Source organism: Passer montanus, unplaced genomic scaffold (assembly GCF_014805655.1).
Source record: "Passer montanus isolate IOZ18808 unplaced genomic scaffold, ASM1480565v1 scaffold9, whole genome shotgun sequence".
NCBI lineage: Eukaryota > Metazoa > Chordata > Aves > Passeriformes > Passeridae > Passer > Passer montanus.
Window position 1 is genome coordinate 1,152,485 of NW_024374367.1, and position 17,890 is coordinate 1,170,374.

At 47.5% G+C, this 17,890-nt stretch overlaps 2 protein-coding genes across 7 annotated transcripts in view; one reads left to right on the top strand and one right to left on the bottom strand.

Moving 5' to 3' along the window:
• Positions 1-590: 590 nt before the first annotated feature.
• On the top strand, positions 591-7,808 carry CUNH3orf18 (chromosome unknown C3orf18 homolog). Of its 4 annotated transcripts, XR_005630416.1 has the most exons (6): positions 591-999; positions 2,325-2,350; positions 3,837-3,966; positions 5,224-5,416; positions 6,313-6,400; positions 7,335-7,808. XR_005630416.1 is itself a non-coding variant. In XM_039734351.1 (4 exons), exons 1-4 carry the CDS (start codon positions 766-768, stop codon positions 5,302-5,304), a joined length of 471 nt encoding a protein of 156 aa, XP_039590285.1. In that variant the 5' UTR covers positions 591-765; the 3' UTR covers positions 5,305-7,808. The 4 variants fall into 4 exon arrangements, 1 of the variants encoding a protein (XP_039590285.1); XR_005630415.1 differs by having other exon boundaries at positions 5,224-6,400; XR_005630414.1 differs by having other exon boundaries at positions 6,313-7,808.
• A 2,169-nt stretch (positions 7,809-9,977) lies between these two features.
• The window catches only part of LOC120495753 (high mobility group protein HMGI-C-like), a 53,246-nt gene continuing 45,333 nt past the window's right edge, over positions 9,978-17,890 (bottom strand). For all 3 annotated transcript variants that reach the window (XM_039695588.1, XM_039695590.1, XM_039695589.1), the window contains 5 exons: positions 17,509-17,718; positions 16,851-16,952; positions 16,357-16,404; positions 14,496-14,586; positions 9,978-11,543 (listed from right to left, as the gene is read on the bottom strand). In XM_039695588.1, coding sequence (XP_039551522.1) covers positions 11,458-11,543; positions 14,496-14,586; positions 16,357-16,404; positions 16,851-16,952; positions 17,509-17,598 — 417 coding nt within the window. In that variant the 5' untranslated portion in view covers positions 17,599-17,718 and the 3' untranslated portion in view covers positions 9,978-11,457. The remainder of the gene's footprint in view (positions 11,544-14,495; positions 14,587-16,356; positions 16,405-16,850; positions 16,953-17,508; positions 17,719-17,890) is intronic.

A 17,890-nucleotide genomic window follows, 5' to 3' on the forward strand; every position in this document is an offset into this window, starting at 1 on the left:
TTGATAATTGCCAGTGCATGACTAATCTTGAATGGGTGCTTTCATGAGGGATTGAGAAACACTCGGTGTCTTTAGATGGAAGACTGATGCAACCCACCCTTTCCAGAGCACTGGGATGAGCAGCAGTGGGACAATGGATAGTGCAGAGACTCACCACAACAGGGAACTCCTACTTTGGTTCCCTAAAAAGCATCCTGAGATATGGATGCCTCACAGCTGAGTGCCATTTCATTGGGTATGTTCCCACTGATAAGGGAATCAATACAGCTTTTCGGAAATTAAAAGAAAGAGACATAAGCAGGAAAATGCTCTGTCGTGGGGCAGATAGAAACCTGGGGCACACCAGAGACAAGGGTTCTGAGGTTGTCCCCACATAGATTTCCAAGTGACTGCAAGAAAGCAAAGCTAGAGTAGTGATGGGAGAGTTGTCACCAACTCCAAGTGAATTAGGCATGACTTTGGGGGCTCTCAGTAAGCTCAAAAACCATTTTTCTTACTCTGAGCAGGCATTCAAAAACTGTGCTGGTGAATTGGGGCACTGTGGGAAAGGTTGTGCCTGTCTCCAGGAGCTCTGCACTGCTCATTTGCTCTCATTGTGTCCTAGGCCAAGTCCAGTGTGGATCCTACCCTGAAGAAAACCCATCAGTGGTGATGCTGCAGGACAGGTCTCACATGGGGCCCTGGATTGGAAGGGCAGCTCTGCACTTCTGTGGCTGATGGGAGAGGACAACAGCTTGGTGACAGGAGCTACCAAGAGCTGGCAGGATGAGTTACAGCTCACCCTCTGTGCATGACTGGCATCACAGCACCCCCACCACGGCCAAGCCAGACCCAGGGACAGCTCTGGATGTGACTGTATCACAAACAGCCACCATAAGCCCTGAGACTGCCAGTTTCAACAGCACCAAAATCCCAGAGATGGCCAGCACTGGACCTGGCATGAGCACCATGCTGCTTTCCTTTGGGATCATTACTGTGATTGGGTTGGCTGTAGCAATGGTAAGACAGCCCAGCTAAACATTCCTGTCTCTTGAGGGTGGAGGGTGGCTAGAGGTTCTAGGACTGATTTGCACTGAATAATTTATTTGCATTCTATTAAAGTCTCACCCAAAACTGCTGGGAACTGATAGTTCCTGAGATTCCTTTCTTTTTTAAGGCCTTTATCAAGTGCTCCAGTATTTCTGAGGTCTGGTCCAAATGGGATGCTCAGCAGGCCTAGCAGCAGCCATATGTGGTCTCAGTATTTGTTTTTAATAGCAGTAGGAAGTCCAATTAAAAAGCAAAAAGGCAGATTCTGTTCTGACTTGTTACCTGGAACAGCTGCATTGATTTAAACCTTCTCTTGGGCCCCACAAGAAAGTTTATCCATATTGACTTTACAAGCAGATTGTTTAAACCATTTTAGTCCCCCCTGTGGATATGGGGTAATTCTTTTTGAATTAAAGTGGCCTGAATCCATGTCAGCAAGACTCAGCCTGGGCTGCATTTCCAAGGTTCTGCATGCTGGGTATCAGTCCTTGAGGGTTTGGTGTGTCACTAACCTTGCCATTAATGCTGTGGGCAGAAGCTCTCAGAAACCCCAGTTCTGGGCTCACCATGGGCAGTGCAAGGGCTGCAGCTCTCCTTTTATGTAACCAGCTCATCTCCCTGCCAACAGAGAACAGAAGGTAGCAGCAAGCTCCCATTCCTTGTACAAGGAAGGGCTTCACTTACACAGCCATCAGAGGAGCCTACTGCAAAATTTCATTGCAGGCCCCAGGAGGAATTTTTCCAAAAGCCCCTAAGAAAACCTGGAAACAGTCCAAAGTTCCCAAGAGCAGCATCCAGCGTTGGTAGTTCTCAGAACAAGGCTGTGGAGGCCCAAAGCCTCCCTTTCTTCCCTGCACAGGCTGACAGAGGCAAGTCCCTGAGCATGCCCTCCCTCTTTGCTTCTTCCCTCTGTACTGGGGAGGGGGTAGCAGCACTTCTGTGCTGTAGGAAATTTGCACATGAAAATCACGAAGGGAAGCTTTTTCATCCACTCTTAAAATTGCAACATACATCCTGCAGCCACAGAAATGTGCTGAGCTGCACCTCATAATCCACCTAATACTCCTACTCCTACTAACACACCTAATAATGGGCCACTGAGCACTTAGTGTCAGACATGATGTGCTGCCAAGCTCACAGTGATGCATATGAAGTGTCATTGTCACTTCTCCCTTCCCCCACTTTGGTGCACAGTGATTCCAACCTTCTCTACCTCTTTCCTGTGTGCCCAAAACTTCTCAGCTATTCCCCATCCTACTGGGACTGCTGTAATGATGCTTCTTTTTCTCCTTCAGGTTCTGTATATCAGGAAGAGGAAGAGGTAAGTGAGATCTGTTACTGGCTGGAGGGAACTCAGTGCTTCAAAATGCAGAGTGAGCTCAGGAGGAGATGGGGAGGGATCTGTGGGAGAACACTGTGTGACTGAGGCTGGCACACTGCACTCCTGGGACTGGGCATCCCCCTGACACCAAAGTGTCAAAGACTCCTCCACAGCTTTGGAAGGAGAATAAAGCTGAGCAGGAGGAGGTCAGGGATCCTACAAAGTCATCACACTTCACCTATGAGATGCATCAAAACAGAGGAGAGGGTTATGGGTGTATAAAGAAGCTGGGCACTCCATCATGAGAGGTGTAGATCTCAGGTTTCAGCCATTCCTGTGTTTTCTAGCAGCCCAGGCAGTGACAGTAACTGGCAGCAGCACAGTGCAGAGATGCAGCTTCAGCCCAGGAGTTCATGTCTTCATTTCCTTGCTAAGCTCCTGGCTGAATATAGAGAGGAGAACAGCATGCAGGGAGAATCACGTCTTGGTTCTTCCATCTCACAGCAGGGACTCTGCTGAAGATCCATAAGCTGTGGTACCTCCTCCCTCCCTCACTCCTTGGGGCAGATCTGGCCAGGCCACAGACTTCCAGAAGGTGCTGTTGCCCACTGTAAAATTTCCTAGCCCAGCCCCAAAGCCCAGGTCTGGGTGCTGCTGCAGGAGCAGCCAAGGCTTGGCCTGTGAAAGTAGCACTGCTGGAGATAATGGTTGTGCTGGTAAGCCCAGAGAGAAGCAGGGGAAGAATGTGTCATCCTCCCACTTGCCAAAATAGATACTTGTGGTGACACTGCCAGTAACTGCTTGTGTGTTTCCTTCTACTCCAAAACTCAGCTATAGCCAAAGGCAGGACTCAGTGTTCTCCCAGGAGCCACCCCATCCATCATCCAGCTCTGAGGAGACCCTTTGAGTAATAATTCATAGCTCTGTCTCCTGGAGCAATGATACAAGAGTAGGAACAGTGTCCACAGGCATCAGCTCCCTGTGAGAATCTCTTTCCTATTTTCTATTTATTGTTATTTTCTGTTTAAATTATGCACTTCAGCCCCAGAGTTAAACTACTCTCAGACCACTGGAGCTTGAAGTGCTGTGACAGACTGTGACATGGCAGGACGGGCGGGTGTGGGCAGAGGGACAGGGGGAGAAGTCACAACATGCCAAGCCAGTATGTTCCACTGTTTCTTTTGTCCCTCCACATAAAGCCTAATCTTTTAAGGTCTGCAAGAACTTAAATCCTGATTCCTCTGTGTGTAAATGCCTGCCAACATAGATTAGTGATGGCAATTAATCCCTGTAACTGCGCTCTAGGTGTCTTGCACTCCTGCCAGCTATATGTAGCAGGTTCTTAGCCTCATCCAACAAGAGCCACAGGAGCAGAATCCCTGTGCAGCAGGAGAAGCAGCCTGCAGAAAGCCTCAGCAGTGGGGTGGGGAAGCAGCCTGAGCCCTGTCCTTCTCAACCAACCCTTTCCCTCCCCTCCCTCGGGCAGGTTGGAGAAGCTACGGCACCAGCTCATGCCCATGTACAACTTTGATCCCACCGAGGAGCAGGATGAGCTGGAGCAGGAGCTGCTGGAACATGGGCGAGATGCAGCATCTGCCCAGGCATCACAGAGCAAGGTAGGCAGCAACCCCAGGGTCACTGCAGCCACTGCTACCTGCACTGCTTTCTTACAGGGCCACGGAGATTGTGTAGGGCTGCAGGATAGGGAAGACCTCAGGAGGACTCCCCCATTTCTGCCAGCCCTGGAGGTGGGGACTTGAGCATTTTGGAGTGCTTAGGGTGAACTGAGGAGTCAGGCAGGTGTTTGACAGGAGGCTCTCTCCTGCCCAGTGTAACAAGAGGTAGGAGAAATCTGAAAGAAGGGCTTCTCACCACTGTTTGGGTCCAGCTTCACAGTATTGTCTGTTCCCTTTGTCATCACCACCACACAAAAAGCCTTTTTAATAAAAAAAAGCCAGCAGGGATGGCTTAGGGTTAGAACAGGTGTCCCTTACCCAGTGACACAGCCTGTCCTTGGAGCAGACATACCTTTCCTTTAATGCATTCCTTTCCAGATACTCTGTGTTGTCCATGTCATCCCCTGCTTTTCCTGTCCAGGAGCAGTTGTTCTCCCAAACAGTTCTGAGTTTCCACACACTTTATACCTTCAGAAAATCTGTAGCAAGCTTGGTGTAGGCAGAAAAGGAAAGAAGAAATAATTCAACTCTAATTATAAAATACTTACCTTGAGATTTTCTCAACCTGCTAAAGAGCTCAAAGGAGACTTGTTGGAATATGAAAGATAACCAACATATGAAATATACTAGTTTGGAAAGCAGGAAATGTGGTGTAAAAGTAAAGGATCTTGTCCTCTGAGTAGCACATACTAGGTCATCAGATCCCTCTATTAATGCACATAGGGGGCTTGCCTGGAGGTAGTAAAGGAGAAATTGTAAGGCCAGAGTTAACCTCAGCTCAGCAAAACCAGAATCATCCTCTCCAGGGACAGACTGGCCGGCAGGATACCTCAGATCCCTCTTGCTAATGCCTGGGAAGTACAAGAGTTTAAAGATTCAGTACAAAAAGAGAGGGAGAGTCTAAAACAACAGCTCATGTTCAGGCAAAGGCACATTTCCAGGCCTTCTTGATATCTCAAGCCTTTTCACGCTGCCTTGTATATATAAATAGTGAGACCCAGTAATCCAATGATGCGGGGATTTTAAACTGGCGTGGATGTGCTGACTAAGTCTCCAGCCTGCTGTATTTCCCTGTCACAGCCTTGTTAACGCCTTGTTAGCCGGGCAGCCTCCCCTGGGAGGGGCCAGTGCCGTTCCAAGGTGCAGCCCTGAGCCAGGGCAGCCGTGCTGGCTCTCAGCTCTGCTGCTCCCCTGCAGGTGCTGCTGCCGAGTCAGGGAGCCCTGCAGAGACCCAGCCGCCTCGTGTTCACCGACGTGGCCAACGCCATCAATGCATGACCGGGACCTGCCCTGCTCCGGGATCCTGCTGGGGACAAGGAGGATGGAGCCAGCAAAGCAGTGACTTCCCTCAAGCATGGCTGATCCGCTGAGCCCAGCTGGGCACCTGTTGGTTTGTGTTACACATGGGCACAGGAGGTGCCAGCACTCTGGGAAACAAACCCTTTGTGAGGGCAGTGGTGATTTTCTGGTGTGTGTGTTACCATTAAAAGCTCCTGAGGTTGTTACTGGGCTGGCACTGCCTGACACCACCTACCGAGCTTTGAGCTTAGGAACAGTGCCTGCTTTGTGTAGATTAACCTGTCAGAGCACAGAGCTGTGCTCTCTGGTCAGGGAAGGAGAGAGAAATTTCATTTCAGGAAACTTCTCCACTGGCTTTGTATGCCCAGGCCCCAGGGAAAGTGATGGATGAGCCTCTGTGCAGTGACCACAGCTCTGGCCAGCCCTGGCTGGGGACTGGTGGCAAAGCCTCTTTGAGCCAGGAGAGCTGCCTGCCCCAGCTGAGGGATGGCCTGGGGCACAGCAAGGAGAACACAACCATGGGATTATCCCCTCCCAGGCCTGTGGCTGCTGGTAAATGTGCACCAGGGTGACGTTGTAGCATGGGGAATTCACTGGCTTGAAAAAGTGAAACTGAAGATTTGGCCGATAACATCTTAATCTGAGGAAGTGGCTGAATATCCCAAATTAGAGCTCCTGTACAGACAGGGGATTTCACACAGCTAGAGCCAGGGACTATCACTGTCTGCCTCTGTGAGCCCTGAGGCTGAGCTAGGAATAAGAGTGCTTGGGCCACAAAGAGGAGTTGAGCAGAACTAAGGTTCCAATACCATTTATCCCTTCCTGCTTTGGCTCAGGGAAGTTTCTACAGTGCAGAGCATTATCCAGGAAAAAACATTAAGCTTTGAAATACTTTTAAAAAAGGAAAAACATGTATTGGCTCAACAACAGCCTAGTGTTTGCCCCCAGAGATGACTAACAGCTGGTTTGTACTTCCTTACCTGCCAGGACCTGCAGTCAGAGCCTTCTCTTCTTCCTGCTGAAGGGAACACAGAGCTTTGCCTTAGCCTCTGCTCGAGTTACCTGCTAGGAACAGGTAGGTGGGACTAGACAGGTAAGCCAGGGGTTTCCCTGTAGCCCTGAAGCTACAGCCCTGAAGCTCTGCCTGTGCATCCTTCAGGGCTGCAGGAGGGAGAGTGCCAAGGGGTCTCTGGCCACCTTGGCACGTGGCAGTGCAGTGTGGGGGTCTGTTGGCTGAAAGCCTTTTCGTGGGCACTGGCCCTGAGTGGTGCCAACCAGCACAGCAGCCAGGGAGCAGCACCAGTGCCCAGCCCTGCCCTGATCAACTTCTGATCTTTTGTTACAGGCATTTGTCAATCAGATTTTATTCCATCCACAGCACCAGTTAAAAGGGAATCAGGGCAAGCCAGAATTTGAATGCAGATCTAAAGCTTTATGCAAGGAGTTGTTTCAGAGTGGCAATTCAAGTATCATGTGCTTTGTTGGAAGTTTGGACCTGCCAGTTAGTTTTTGTTCTTCCCCCGTGTGATTGTTTTTCCCACATTCATTAAATGCAGACTCTTTCCTGGGTCTGTGGCCCTGACCCCTGCAGGGCACAGCTCCTTACCAGCCTTCCCTCTTCCAGCTTCCCTCAGGGCAGCTTTGCAGGGCTAAATTGCTTTAGTGTTTCAGTATCCAGGTGTCTTTTTAGAACTAGGAATTTTTGGGGATATATTAGGGGTTGGAGTGTGAAAAACAGCCCAGTCCTCATTGCCAGGGGATGTGGCAGGAGGCATTCCCAGGCTGCTGCTGTTTTGCCCCCGGGGATCCTGCTGGAAGGAAGGTGCATGGGTACAAACACTCAGTGTAATGCAGATTAGGTCCTTAGAATCTGGAGGCTGTCTGTGGGTATTCCCGTCGATCAGCTGAGAGACAAAAACCTCCCAACGCAGACACACCTGCCAGCTCCTGCAAGTGCTGAGAGCAGCCACAGAGCTGATTTCTCCCTTCCCTGCCCGTCCCCTTTCCAGGCTCTGCAGCAGCACAGGGACACATGTGGCACTAGGGATGTCCAGCTGTCTTGAATTGCAGCATTTCCTCCAGAACTCTCAGGACTGGAATTTAAATGGTTGTTTTAAACTCAACAAAAGGCAAGTGTGAGCTGAGCTGTTTCCTCAATGCCTCAGCCCAGTGTGTGCCCTTGTGCCAGTTCTGTGTGCTGCAGGGCAACAACAAACACACCTACAGAGGAATTCTCTTGAACCATTCTCCCTGTGATGGTAGGCTTTGTCCTGTGACAACTGCCCTTAGAGTAAAAAAGTACAGAAATTAAGACTAAAAGAATATTATGGGTAATTGCTGGGCTCATATTCTTTTAGTTCCATAGCGCCTCCTCTCACAGTTCTTGGATGTATAATTTAGCAGAAGCATTATGATGTAATTTAATTCAAGTGTTTCTGTGTTTTAAAGCATTGAAATATAATTAAACTATTTACATGAAAGTCTAGTGTGATTGTCTTATTCCCCTGTCATTTGCAATTTCCCACAGAAACTGCTGGAGTGTTACCCCAGTATCTGCTGGTAATTTGTGTGCAGTGAATTCCCCTGCTCTTTCAAAAACAATACTCAATGGGAAAAACCTGGAAGGGGAAGCTCTGTGGGGGTCAAAGTTTAGTGTTCTATAGCACAGAAATTCGGATCTCTCACAAAGGCTTGCTGGAGAAGTCAGGAGCTTCCAGCTGCCAGTCCTGGGCATCCAGGGTATAAAAAGCAATCCCAACTTACCCTTCAGCTGAATTCCTGTACAAACCAGGAGTTCATCAGCTCACCTGCAGCTCTGCCCACACCGAGGGGAACAGAACATGATGACATTGCTGATGTATTTCAGAATTGCTCCTGCCTCATCTGGCCCACAGCCCCAAGACTTGGGACTAGTTAGGAAAGCTGTCAGATGAACTCAAGAGGCGGTGCACAGGCAGAGAATTAATTGTATTTAAAGCTAAATAGCTGTATAGCCCACAGAACAATGTGGGGGAGAAAAAGACTCGACTGTGGACACTTCTGGGTGTGCATGTGAAGCAGAACTGGCTTGTGTTCCAATCAAGCCTCCAAGAGACACAAAAGGATGGAATTAGGCACCCACATTTGGGCTTAGGAGGCTGGATGATTTTCTCCATGTGTGATTCCTCATGCTTATTATTTCTTGTTTTCACATCAATCTGGGGCTGCTCCTGAACAACCAGATTTTTGTTTATAATCCCCAAAGTCCAGGTCAAGAGACACTCACCTTATCCAGCGATGTGTCTGTGTGTGCTGAGGGTGCTGCACAAGGAGGAGGCAAAGCAGGAGCCTGAGGGGCATTTGTTCAAGACCTTTATTTAACAAACTTCAAGGCTAATTTGCAAGTTGCCAACACTCTCTATGCCTTCACCAAAACCATTTATGGGAAACTTCCAAACTTTGCTAGACAACAAACTTCACCTCACCTCGTGTGGTTTAACCAACTGTAATGACCTCTTATTTTTGGCCAAGTCAGACCAAAACTGCCTGAGCTTAAAAACACTTGACATGCACTTGCTTAGAGGTAGGTTTGTCTACCCAGAAAAGGTAATTAACTATATGGGAAATAAAAATGTTTGTCATTTTAAAAAAGACAATCCAAGTGATCCAGTGTGAAATCCCAGCTCCCTGCAGCTGTCTGGAATTCTGCCCACCTTTCACAGGCATGGATTTCCATTCTAATTCTCTGTGTAAACATGGAAGCTGAAGTTATGGACTGGGGTTTCAACTACACACAGAAGAGCTCCTAAAAGAGTGGAATTCTCTTTGTTCTCCTCCAGCACCTGCATTTTTATGGAAACAACTTGTTTTCTTTTTTTTTTTTTTAGCGGAGTGGTAAGAGGTAGCAAAGACTAGATTTTTTTTTTTAATTTTAAGAGTACTTTGCAGGTACTTCCCAGAGCACTACTGCTGACCTAAAGCAGATGGATTCACTATCTAGCCAAGGCAGTGTGCACCCCTATTCCATGCCACCAGCTGAGAAAGGACTGACTGATGTCACAGGAAAAGCCTGAGTCTCTTACAGATGTAATCCCTAATCCATTTAGAAGCTGAAGTTACAGTCTCACACTGCAAGTGCTACTGCTCTCTCAGGTAGCAGGGGTTAATTAAATGGGCAGTATAGCCTTGCAAACAGAGTACTGAACCTGCCAAATCAACTGAAAATCAGGCACAGAAGTTGGTAAAATATATTGGTCTGCTACTGGAGTAACCTTTGAATGAGGATATGAACTGCAGCTGAACTTGTGAGTGCACTGAAGAGCAGCAGAATTCAGGGGAGCATCAGCTGCACCTTCTCATGTAACCATCAACAGTAGAGAGTCACTTGTGTCATGTCCCACCCAGAGTAATCCCCACAGCAGGAGCTGGGGGTCAAACTCCTTGTATCTGGCAGCACAGCTCATCCTATAGCACAGGATTTAGGTCAGTCCCTGTGATCTAATCCATTTAGTCCTAGATTTCTCTGCTATTTGGTAGTGGAGGCACAAAGATTATCTGTGATGCAGTTTTGTGCTGTGACCACCAAGCTCCATACACACCCTTAGGGCAAACTAGATAGATACCACACAGAATTAGGACTGGGACTCATCACTACTAAGCAGAATCTGTGACCACCAAGCTCCATACACACCCTCAGGGCAAACTAGATACCACACAGAATTAGGACTGGGACTCATCACTACTAAGCAGAAATAATGGGATCAGGACTCATCAGTACTAAACTAGATGGACTGGACAAAATGACCCAAAAGGAAAAAAAAAACCACTTTTCCCCCTATTATCTCTGCATTCAGCCCTTCTTAATTCTGCATACATTTTCTTGTGTTAAATAAATACTTGCCAAGGGAACAGAACTCTGATGAAAAGATAATAAATGAGTTCAATATATAGAGCCATTTCATGGGTTTCTGCTATGCACCACCATAAATTTAAAGCCAATTATGTTCTGTTTAAATATTTAACACTGTAAAGCTAGCCAATTTTACATCCTGTCAGAGATAATTGAAATATCCACTTTGTCCCTTTAATAGGCAGGCAGAACATCCAGGAGATGGAAAATACCACCGGGATTTCACTATTTGCAACTGGATATTGGAAATACCCTCAATTTCTCAGAATTTAACAGCTCTGACACCAAAAGCACAAATCTGCAAACAGTGTAAAACTGAGAGCAGCCAGCAACAATCTCAAACCAACTGGCTACTGCTGTCTCCCCAAACTGAACTATCAGCAGCTTTTATTTGCATGGTTGTGACACTAGAGGACCCCACACACGCATGTTAGGGACTGAATTTAAACTCATTTAAATTGAATCCTGAGGCTCTGCAAGGAAGCAACTTTTGTGTAACTGCTTCTTTAGAGACACTCCTTTGAAGAGATGAAATCCAGTGGCTGTGACTAAGCTTGTAAGCACTTGGAGCTGCTATCAAACTTGGGGGGAGAGCCACCAGGCCAGAAGTTATAGAGACGGCCCTGAGCTGATCACATTAAGATAAAAAATTCAGAATCAATCCCTAAGACATCGGGGTGCAAACTTTCCCCTAAAGCATGCAAGTTACTGGCCACTGGAACAGCAGTGCAGGGCAAGCTGGAAATGCCATGAAGGTTTTTTGTTCTGAAATAGTCAAGAAAGGACGCAAAGACTGTCTTTCAGATACAGTCTCTATGGGGTAACACAGCAAAACTTAACTCCTGGCACTGCCCCATCAGTCTGCCAGAGGTGATATGGCAGACAAGCTCAGCCATTAGCTGTGTAAATAGATTTCCTTTCCTGTATCTGTATTGCTGAGTCAACTTCTGCTGAAATACTGCTCTCTGTGGCAGGGCAAGGCACCGGGTGATCCAAGTATTTTAAAGAGAAATCATTATACTCACAGAAGATATACTACAAACTGTAAAAGGCTTCTCTCCAACAAGGCAATTTGCCATTTCTTCCCCTAAATCCTTGTTTGGATGTTAGGGGTAAGCAAGTCCGCAGGCAACAGGAGAGAGCTTGGCTAAAATTATCACAAATGAAGAATCTGAAATACAACATTAAAAGTCCTGTTTGCTTTCCACTCCTCTGGCTTCAGCAAGACACAAACAGGTGGGACATTACTGAGCTGCAGCAGGGATGTGACTCAGACATCTCCTAAGACCAGTGGTTTTGGCAGACCTGGAGCCGTCTTTTCCAGTGATGTCTAAAGGAAAGATCACAGGAGACAGAGGGTTAGAGCTTTGAGTCCAGGAGCCCTGCTGCCCAGTATCCCTTACAGAGTACACTTCTTACAAGGTTGAGAGGTGACAAGGATCCACTCCCCAACAACCAAAGGTCTTCACAACATTCCCATTGCTCTTGTACAGGCCCCAGGCTAAATGGAGCTCCTGACACAAATGGCTTCCCTGGCAGCAGGGCTCAGCAGGAGGCTACTGAGGGCCCACAAGTGACAGTCTGGTCAAATTGACTGGTTTCTGCTCTGCAAACACTCATCAAACACCTCTGCTGACAGTAATTATGTATTTCCTTGAATCCTCATGAGACATCAAGTACATGAAGTGCCCTACCCAGTATTAAACACCAGGGAAGTAGATGTGCAGAATGTCTGGAAATGGTGAGTGGGGAATGCTTCTGGCTACACAGGCTTGCTGTGATCCGTGCCTCAGCCCTGGCTTTCAGGAGAGCTGAACTGACCATTGGGGCAGCAGAGGAAACAAAGTAGACGAAGTTTGTACGAAAAAGAATGCAAGGATGGCAAGATAGAAAAAAAGGAGCAAGATCCTAAGGTGCTTCTGGGCTTTGCACTTGGAAATTCTACCATAAAGCAACCTCTTTCTCCCTCACACCTACAGTCCATTAGCCAAGAAGTTACTCAGACAAACCAAACCACATCTGCCACTGTGGCTTAGGAGCCTATGAAATGAGATTCATCAATCCTTCAGTAATGGTACTCACAGAAAAAACCCCAAATGCTTCTTAACCCAGAAGAACAGAAATGTTAATGCTGGAGTTGTGATTGGTAGCATCTACAGGTAGAAACACAGCTGAGCCTGATCCATGAACAAACTTCTGCCTGCTCTTGGATAACCTGGAGTCTCCCATAACCAGTGCCTTGGGAAAAGCAGAGCCAGATCCCCAGGCAAAGGCCATGGCAATAAAAACCAGCTGGCTTTAAAGCAGCTCTCTGCCCCACTGGAGGCTTGCAAACCTTGCATATTTCTAATGCAGCTCTTGCTGCATATCTTGATTTTCTCCATAACAGACTGAGACAGAGTCAGTGTTTATTTCAGCAATTCATCTGAATGCTGCAGACACGAAGTCCAGGGCAGATCTTCTCAGAGTTGTGCAGTGTACAACCTGCAGGATGGGCAAGCACTTGTACCCTCCCATCCCTTCCCTGGTGCAGCACCTCAAAAATCCTCACCTGGAAGGGGGAAAAGCCCACCAAAGCCCTCAGTGGCCAAAGCTCTGGCTGTGTCTGTAGCAGATCATTATGTGATCACATACTCCAGCTAACAAGTCTCAGAGCAGTAGCCTCCTGCACTGAGTAGCACAAAAATTTACAGGCATATAATACCCCAGTAAAACCCAGACCCAGAGAATGGGTTAATCCAGAAGCTGCCTGTCTGCAAGCTGCTACAGCTGCACCGTGCTTGCAAACAAGCCCCAGGACCTACAGTTTCCAATAAGCCAGCACAGCATGCTTCCCCTTTTCCTTCCCAGGCAAAAGTTTTAAGCCAGGATTACCACTCCATCTCAAGCTCCTGAGCAAATAACAACTTAAGACGTTTTCCAGAGGATTGCCTGGTTTCACATGTGCATGCTGATCCCCGCTGATGTCGGGCCGTTTTTGTGCTCACAGAAGCGCAGGCGTTCCCCAGAGCAGAGGCCCTGTCCGATAGCGGCTGGGGCTGCGCTATCGCCTTCTGCACGGCCCGTCCCAGCAACCGCAGCATCCGCTGATCCTGTCACATCTGCTGCCACCTCCCTGCGACAGCAGGGAAACGGGCTCCTCCTGCCTCTGCCCGGGCCCCGCTCGGGCTGAAAGGAAGAAGAAAGGAGCCGCACTGGCTGTGGTTTGGGGCGATGCTGAACCGGCCCAAGGGCGGCCGGGCCGGGCGGAGGTGAGCTCATCCCCCGAGAGCCTGCGGCTCCGCTGATGTCAGCGCAGAGCTCCGTGGCAGGAAATGATACGGGAGCAGGAGCCCCAGAGGAAACTGAATTGAGCAACTGAGGTTAACTCCTCTGGCATTTATTCATGTGGCATTTCCAGGGACTTTCTAAGAACCCGGGCTGGGCTGGGCTGCCCAGCGTCAGGAGGGAGTAGCTGCGCTGCCACAAGGCAAACCAGGCAATATCTGCTTGCCCTGGGCTCCTGGCCCCTTCTCCCCCCAGGGAAAACATTTCATGAAGAGCATCCTACAAGGCCCACTGAGGACAGGACAGAGATGCACACAAGTTTTCCTGGAATCTACCTCAGAAACAGTCCTGAATAGTATAGACTCAGATTTTGTATTTTTGCAGGGTTCAGAGGTTGGGGCTCTGGGTAGTGCATCTGTACATTCCTACAACAGCAGTAACAGTTATCTGGCATCTCATCTCAGAGAACCTTAGAAACTGGAGCCTTCCACTCCACTTCCACTGAAACTGGCCAGTGCCATCATTCTGTGCCAGCCACTGCCAGAGAGCTCTGCCTTACAGTACAAGCCAGGAAGGTGAGAGGAAGACCATCCAGGAAGCATTCTGAATTAATCCAGAGTACTAAAATGTCCCAAATACCAAGAGATCTTCTATTCATAAAGTTTTTCAACTAAAGCAAGACATTAACAATAGACTATTTTCACTTTTTACACACCTGCCAGACAATTTCACTGAGCTGTACCTGTAGCAGTGACAGAACCTCAGATGTGTGACTTCTTGGAAAGACAGACAGATTTTCTTCCCTTTCTTTATTTCTACCTCCACTTCTGCTGAAGTAGTCACAACTGAATTAGATGGAAGAAATGTGCCTGGAAGCCTTCCAAATGCTCCCCTGTTTATAGAATTTACCAGGAAGACTACAGCCAGTGCTAGAGCTCTGTGGGTAAGTGCATGGTTTGCCAGAGTGTGGCTCTGCTGTTCAGTCTCATGTAATGATGATTATCTAATTTCAAACCTTGTGTGGCTGGTGCTGAGTTCAAATCCAAGTCACTGCTTTCCAGAGGATCTCCTCCCTGAGACTCTCCTTCTTGGACCACTGCTTGAGGCTACAAAGAAAAAAATACCAAAAATAAACAAGCCCTCCCATGCAAAATTAGGTATCAAAAGACAAAACTGCAAATATGCAGAGTAGGTGGGTTATTATTTAAACAAGACTGTGCAGCCCTGAGAGCACATCCATTTGCCACTAATGCCTACATCCCACCACAGGCAAGAGTACACACCAGGGCATCCAGTGTCCACACACATCCACAAGTCTCTGAATACTTGCCAGAATCCATAATAAACCATCCCAATATCAGCCTTGTGAGACACAGCCCAACACTCTGAAAAAGATCTGCCCATTATATGGCTGTGGAAATCTTTTTAAATCAAGAATCTTTTCTATATTTCAGGTTCTGTCCTTGTCTTGACCAGCTAAACATTTTGTCTATTGACAGTTAATACAAAAATGATTGTTCTTTTTCTTCGGCTTTGGTTTTGCCTCCCAAAAATTCTTCAGCTGTTTAATTCTGAACTGAAACATCAGAATCCTCCACTAATCAAAGTTAATATAACACATTTTGAAACATTAAAAACTCCTGCTTGTCTTTGAGATTTGTCAGTCCAGAAATGACACCAGCAGAACTCACTGGGTAAGGTTTTATTCTGTAAGACATGGCCACTTCTGCCTCTGATAATTTTCTACAGAGCTTGAGGATCCCAGTGAGCACAGCTGGTTGCTTTAAGCACTGGGAACACAGGCTTCCCCAGTCAGTGTATTTAAATGACATAAGACAAATGGGCTTAGGGAAAGCAAGGGGCTTTGAGCAAGAGAGTGTGCTGAACCACTGTTACCTTCTCACCTGAACTGCAGAGAAGGAACAAATGTATGCAACAGTTCCCTTGTCTGGGACATTCTGCACGGGGTTTGCAAACAGCTTCCCACTATCCAGGCAATATCTGCGTGCAAGGTCACTGTCACATTAGAAAAGACTTCTGTTCTCTTCTGTATCCTGGCACTTCCTTGCTGGTGAACATTTCCCCCCAAGCCTTCTGCATGGCCCTCACAGGCTGCTCTGTCTCTCTGGTTCTGCTGAACCAGAAGTGTTCCTTTCCCTCCTGAGCACTCCTGTGCCACCACAGCTGTACAACAAACCTATGGATTCCTGCAGCAAGTGCAAAGCTTGGGTTTGGGTCTAGCAATTTTTGTGATGTACACTAAATAATGGTTTGTGGCTATTGTGGGGGTTATTAACCACTCCTAATGACAGGTAACATACCATTAGTAGTTCACAGGACTGAATATCCTTATTGATTAAAAACTTTTGTCTTGTTTTTACACCTGAAATATTTTCTTCTTAGCTACTGATTCTTACAAATCCATTGTTTGCTGCATTAAAAGTCTCCTGCTGGCAGAACTCAAAGTTTCTCAATTCATCAAATTTCTCTTTTAGCTTAATTTTAAGTTTCTTCTTTTGAGAAAAACTGACATGCTAAGCAATCGTTTCAGTCTGTCAAGTCTCCTGGGAAGATAACCCTCTCTGTAAGAAAGGATGGAATCTCTAGTCTGACATTCCAAGGCTGAGAAAGTGCTATACTGTGGAAGTCTGGTATGTCTTGAATTAAGTACAGCATCTCCTCTGGGCTCTCAGAATTCTTCAGTAGCTGAACCTTGGAGGCCATCAGGAAGGCAGTGAGAGCTTCCCTAATTATTTCCAGGCTACCAAGGCTGAAAGAATGTTGTGGCAGACAGAGTCTGAGAAGGGCAAACACACCTGCAAGTTCCCCAGGATCTGTGACTGGAGAAGAGGGAAAGGATTGAACACCGTACTCACCCACTTGCGGGGCCTCCCTCTTTGCCTCTTCCCAGCAGAAGGTTCTGCCTTTATTGAAAACAAAGCAGGGGAAATATTGTCAGGTCTCAGATTTGCTGGGCATTGTGACTAAACCACTGAACATGGCCAAGGTGACCTTTGTATAAAGGTCTTGTCTCACAAGCAGCAGAAAAAGCAAAAACTGGGGATAGAAGACAGTTGAGGAGGAAACACCTGCCTGACTGCACTGGTTGTGATTATTTGGCAGTGGTGGAGGAGAAACACTGGGAGGAAACTGCTGAACAGGCAGTAGCAACACAGGAAGGCTGGGAGGTGAGTAAGGACTAAAACCACAATAACTGATTTGTCCAACGGTGGTAATTAAAGCTGAGCTGAATTAGGGGCAACTTTCACTATCTTTAAGCTAAGAGAAACATCCCTGCTTGTCTCTCTGGCAGCGCTTCTCTCCTCTGTAAATGAGTATAACCATTTCCTCTCACTGTTCCCCCACTTACAACAGTCGTTTTCTTGCTTCCTTTTGGCCTTCCTCGTGGTTTCTTCACTGGCTGTGGTTCCACAGCATCCTGTGGGATAACAGCTGTATTTCCACCATCCTCCTGGGATAAAAGGAGAAAACCATTTAAGCAGGATGATCCCTACAACAATTTATGTTCTCTCGTTCTGGTTGGTCTTGGACCATCTTACCCCCTAAGAGCATCCATACCCCTAAACAGCTGGTTGTCTCTGCTTTTCCAGCTGTGAAGTGCATTAGAAGATGATCAGCAATACTCCTACCTCTTTGTCTGTCTTTTGGGCTGGGGAAATGAGTAAGTTCCAAGGGGCCTTGCCTGTTCTATCCAATTACTGGTGCAGAAACAGAGGGTGATGACACATGAAAGTCTCCAGGCCAGAACAGAGACCTGGCCAGCCCCTCTCACACATGTCCTGGCTGAACTGTCACTGCCTGTCACATCAGAGGTGCCTCTGAGGCCAGGAGCTGAGATTTCCCAGGGTGCAGATCCTGCTGCTGTCCTGGGTAGCCCCAGCATTTACCCTGAACACCTCTCCTCCCCTTGTCCTTGTTAGCAAGCAGCTTCCCAGGGCTGCCTGCAGATCCCATCAGGCTACTGCCATGGCATCCTCAGGCATCCTCTTGGGATGATGTTTTCTCACCTGTGGCTGCTTCTTTGGTCTCCCCCTCTTTCTCTTCACTCCCTGGGTCAGTGTGGATGAGATGGGATTCTCTGCCCCCTCGCTGCTCATGTTGGCACTCTCCACTGTTAGCAGGTTATAATCCAACAGGTTATTTTTCCTGGACTGGGAAAGAAAACTTGCTCCTCTTCTTTGCTTTATCTTGTTATGGCTTCTCCTCTACCTGCAAGGCTGAAATGAGAAAGAATCAGGCATGGCAGCTTGCTATTGTTTTCATCAGCTGCAAGAGTTCAGGACCCAGCAGACATTTGGGAGCATAACTGTGCTCTGTAAATATTCTAGAACCTTTATTTTACCTGGGCTATTCTTCAGCTTTCTGAAGCTTTTGTCCAAAGGAACTGAA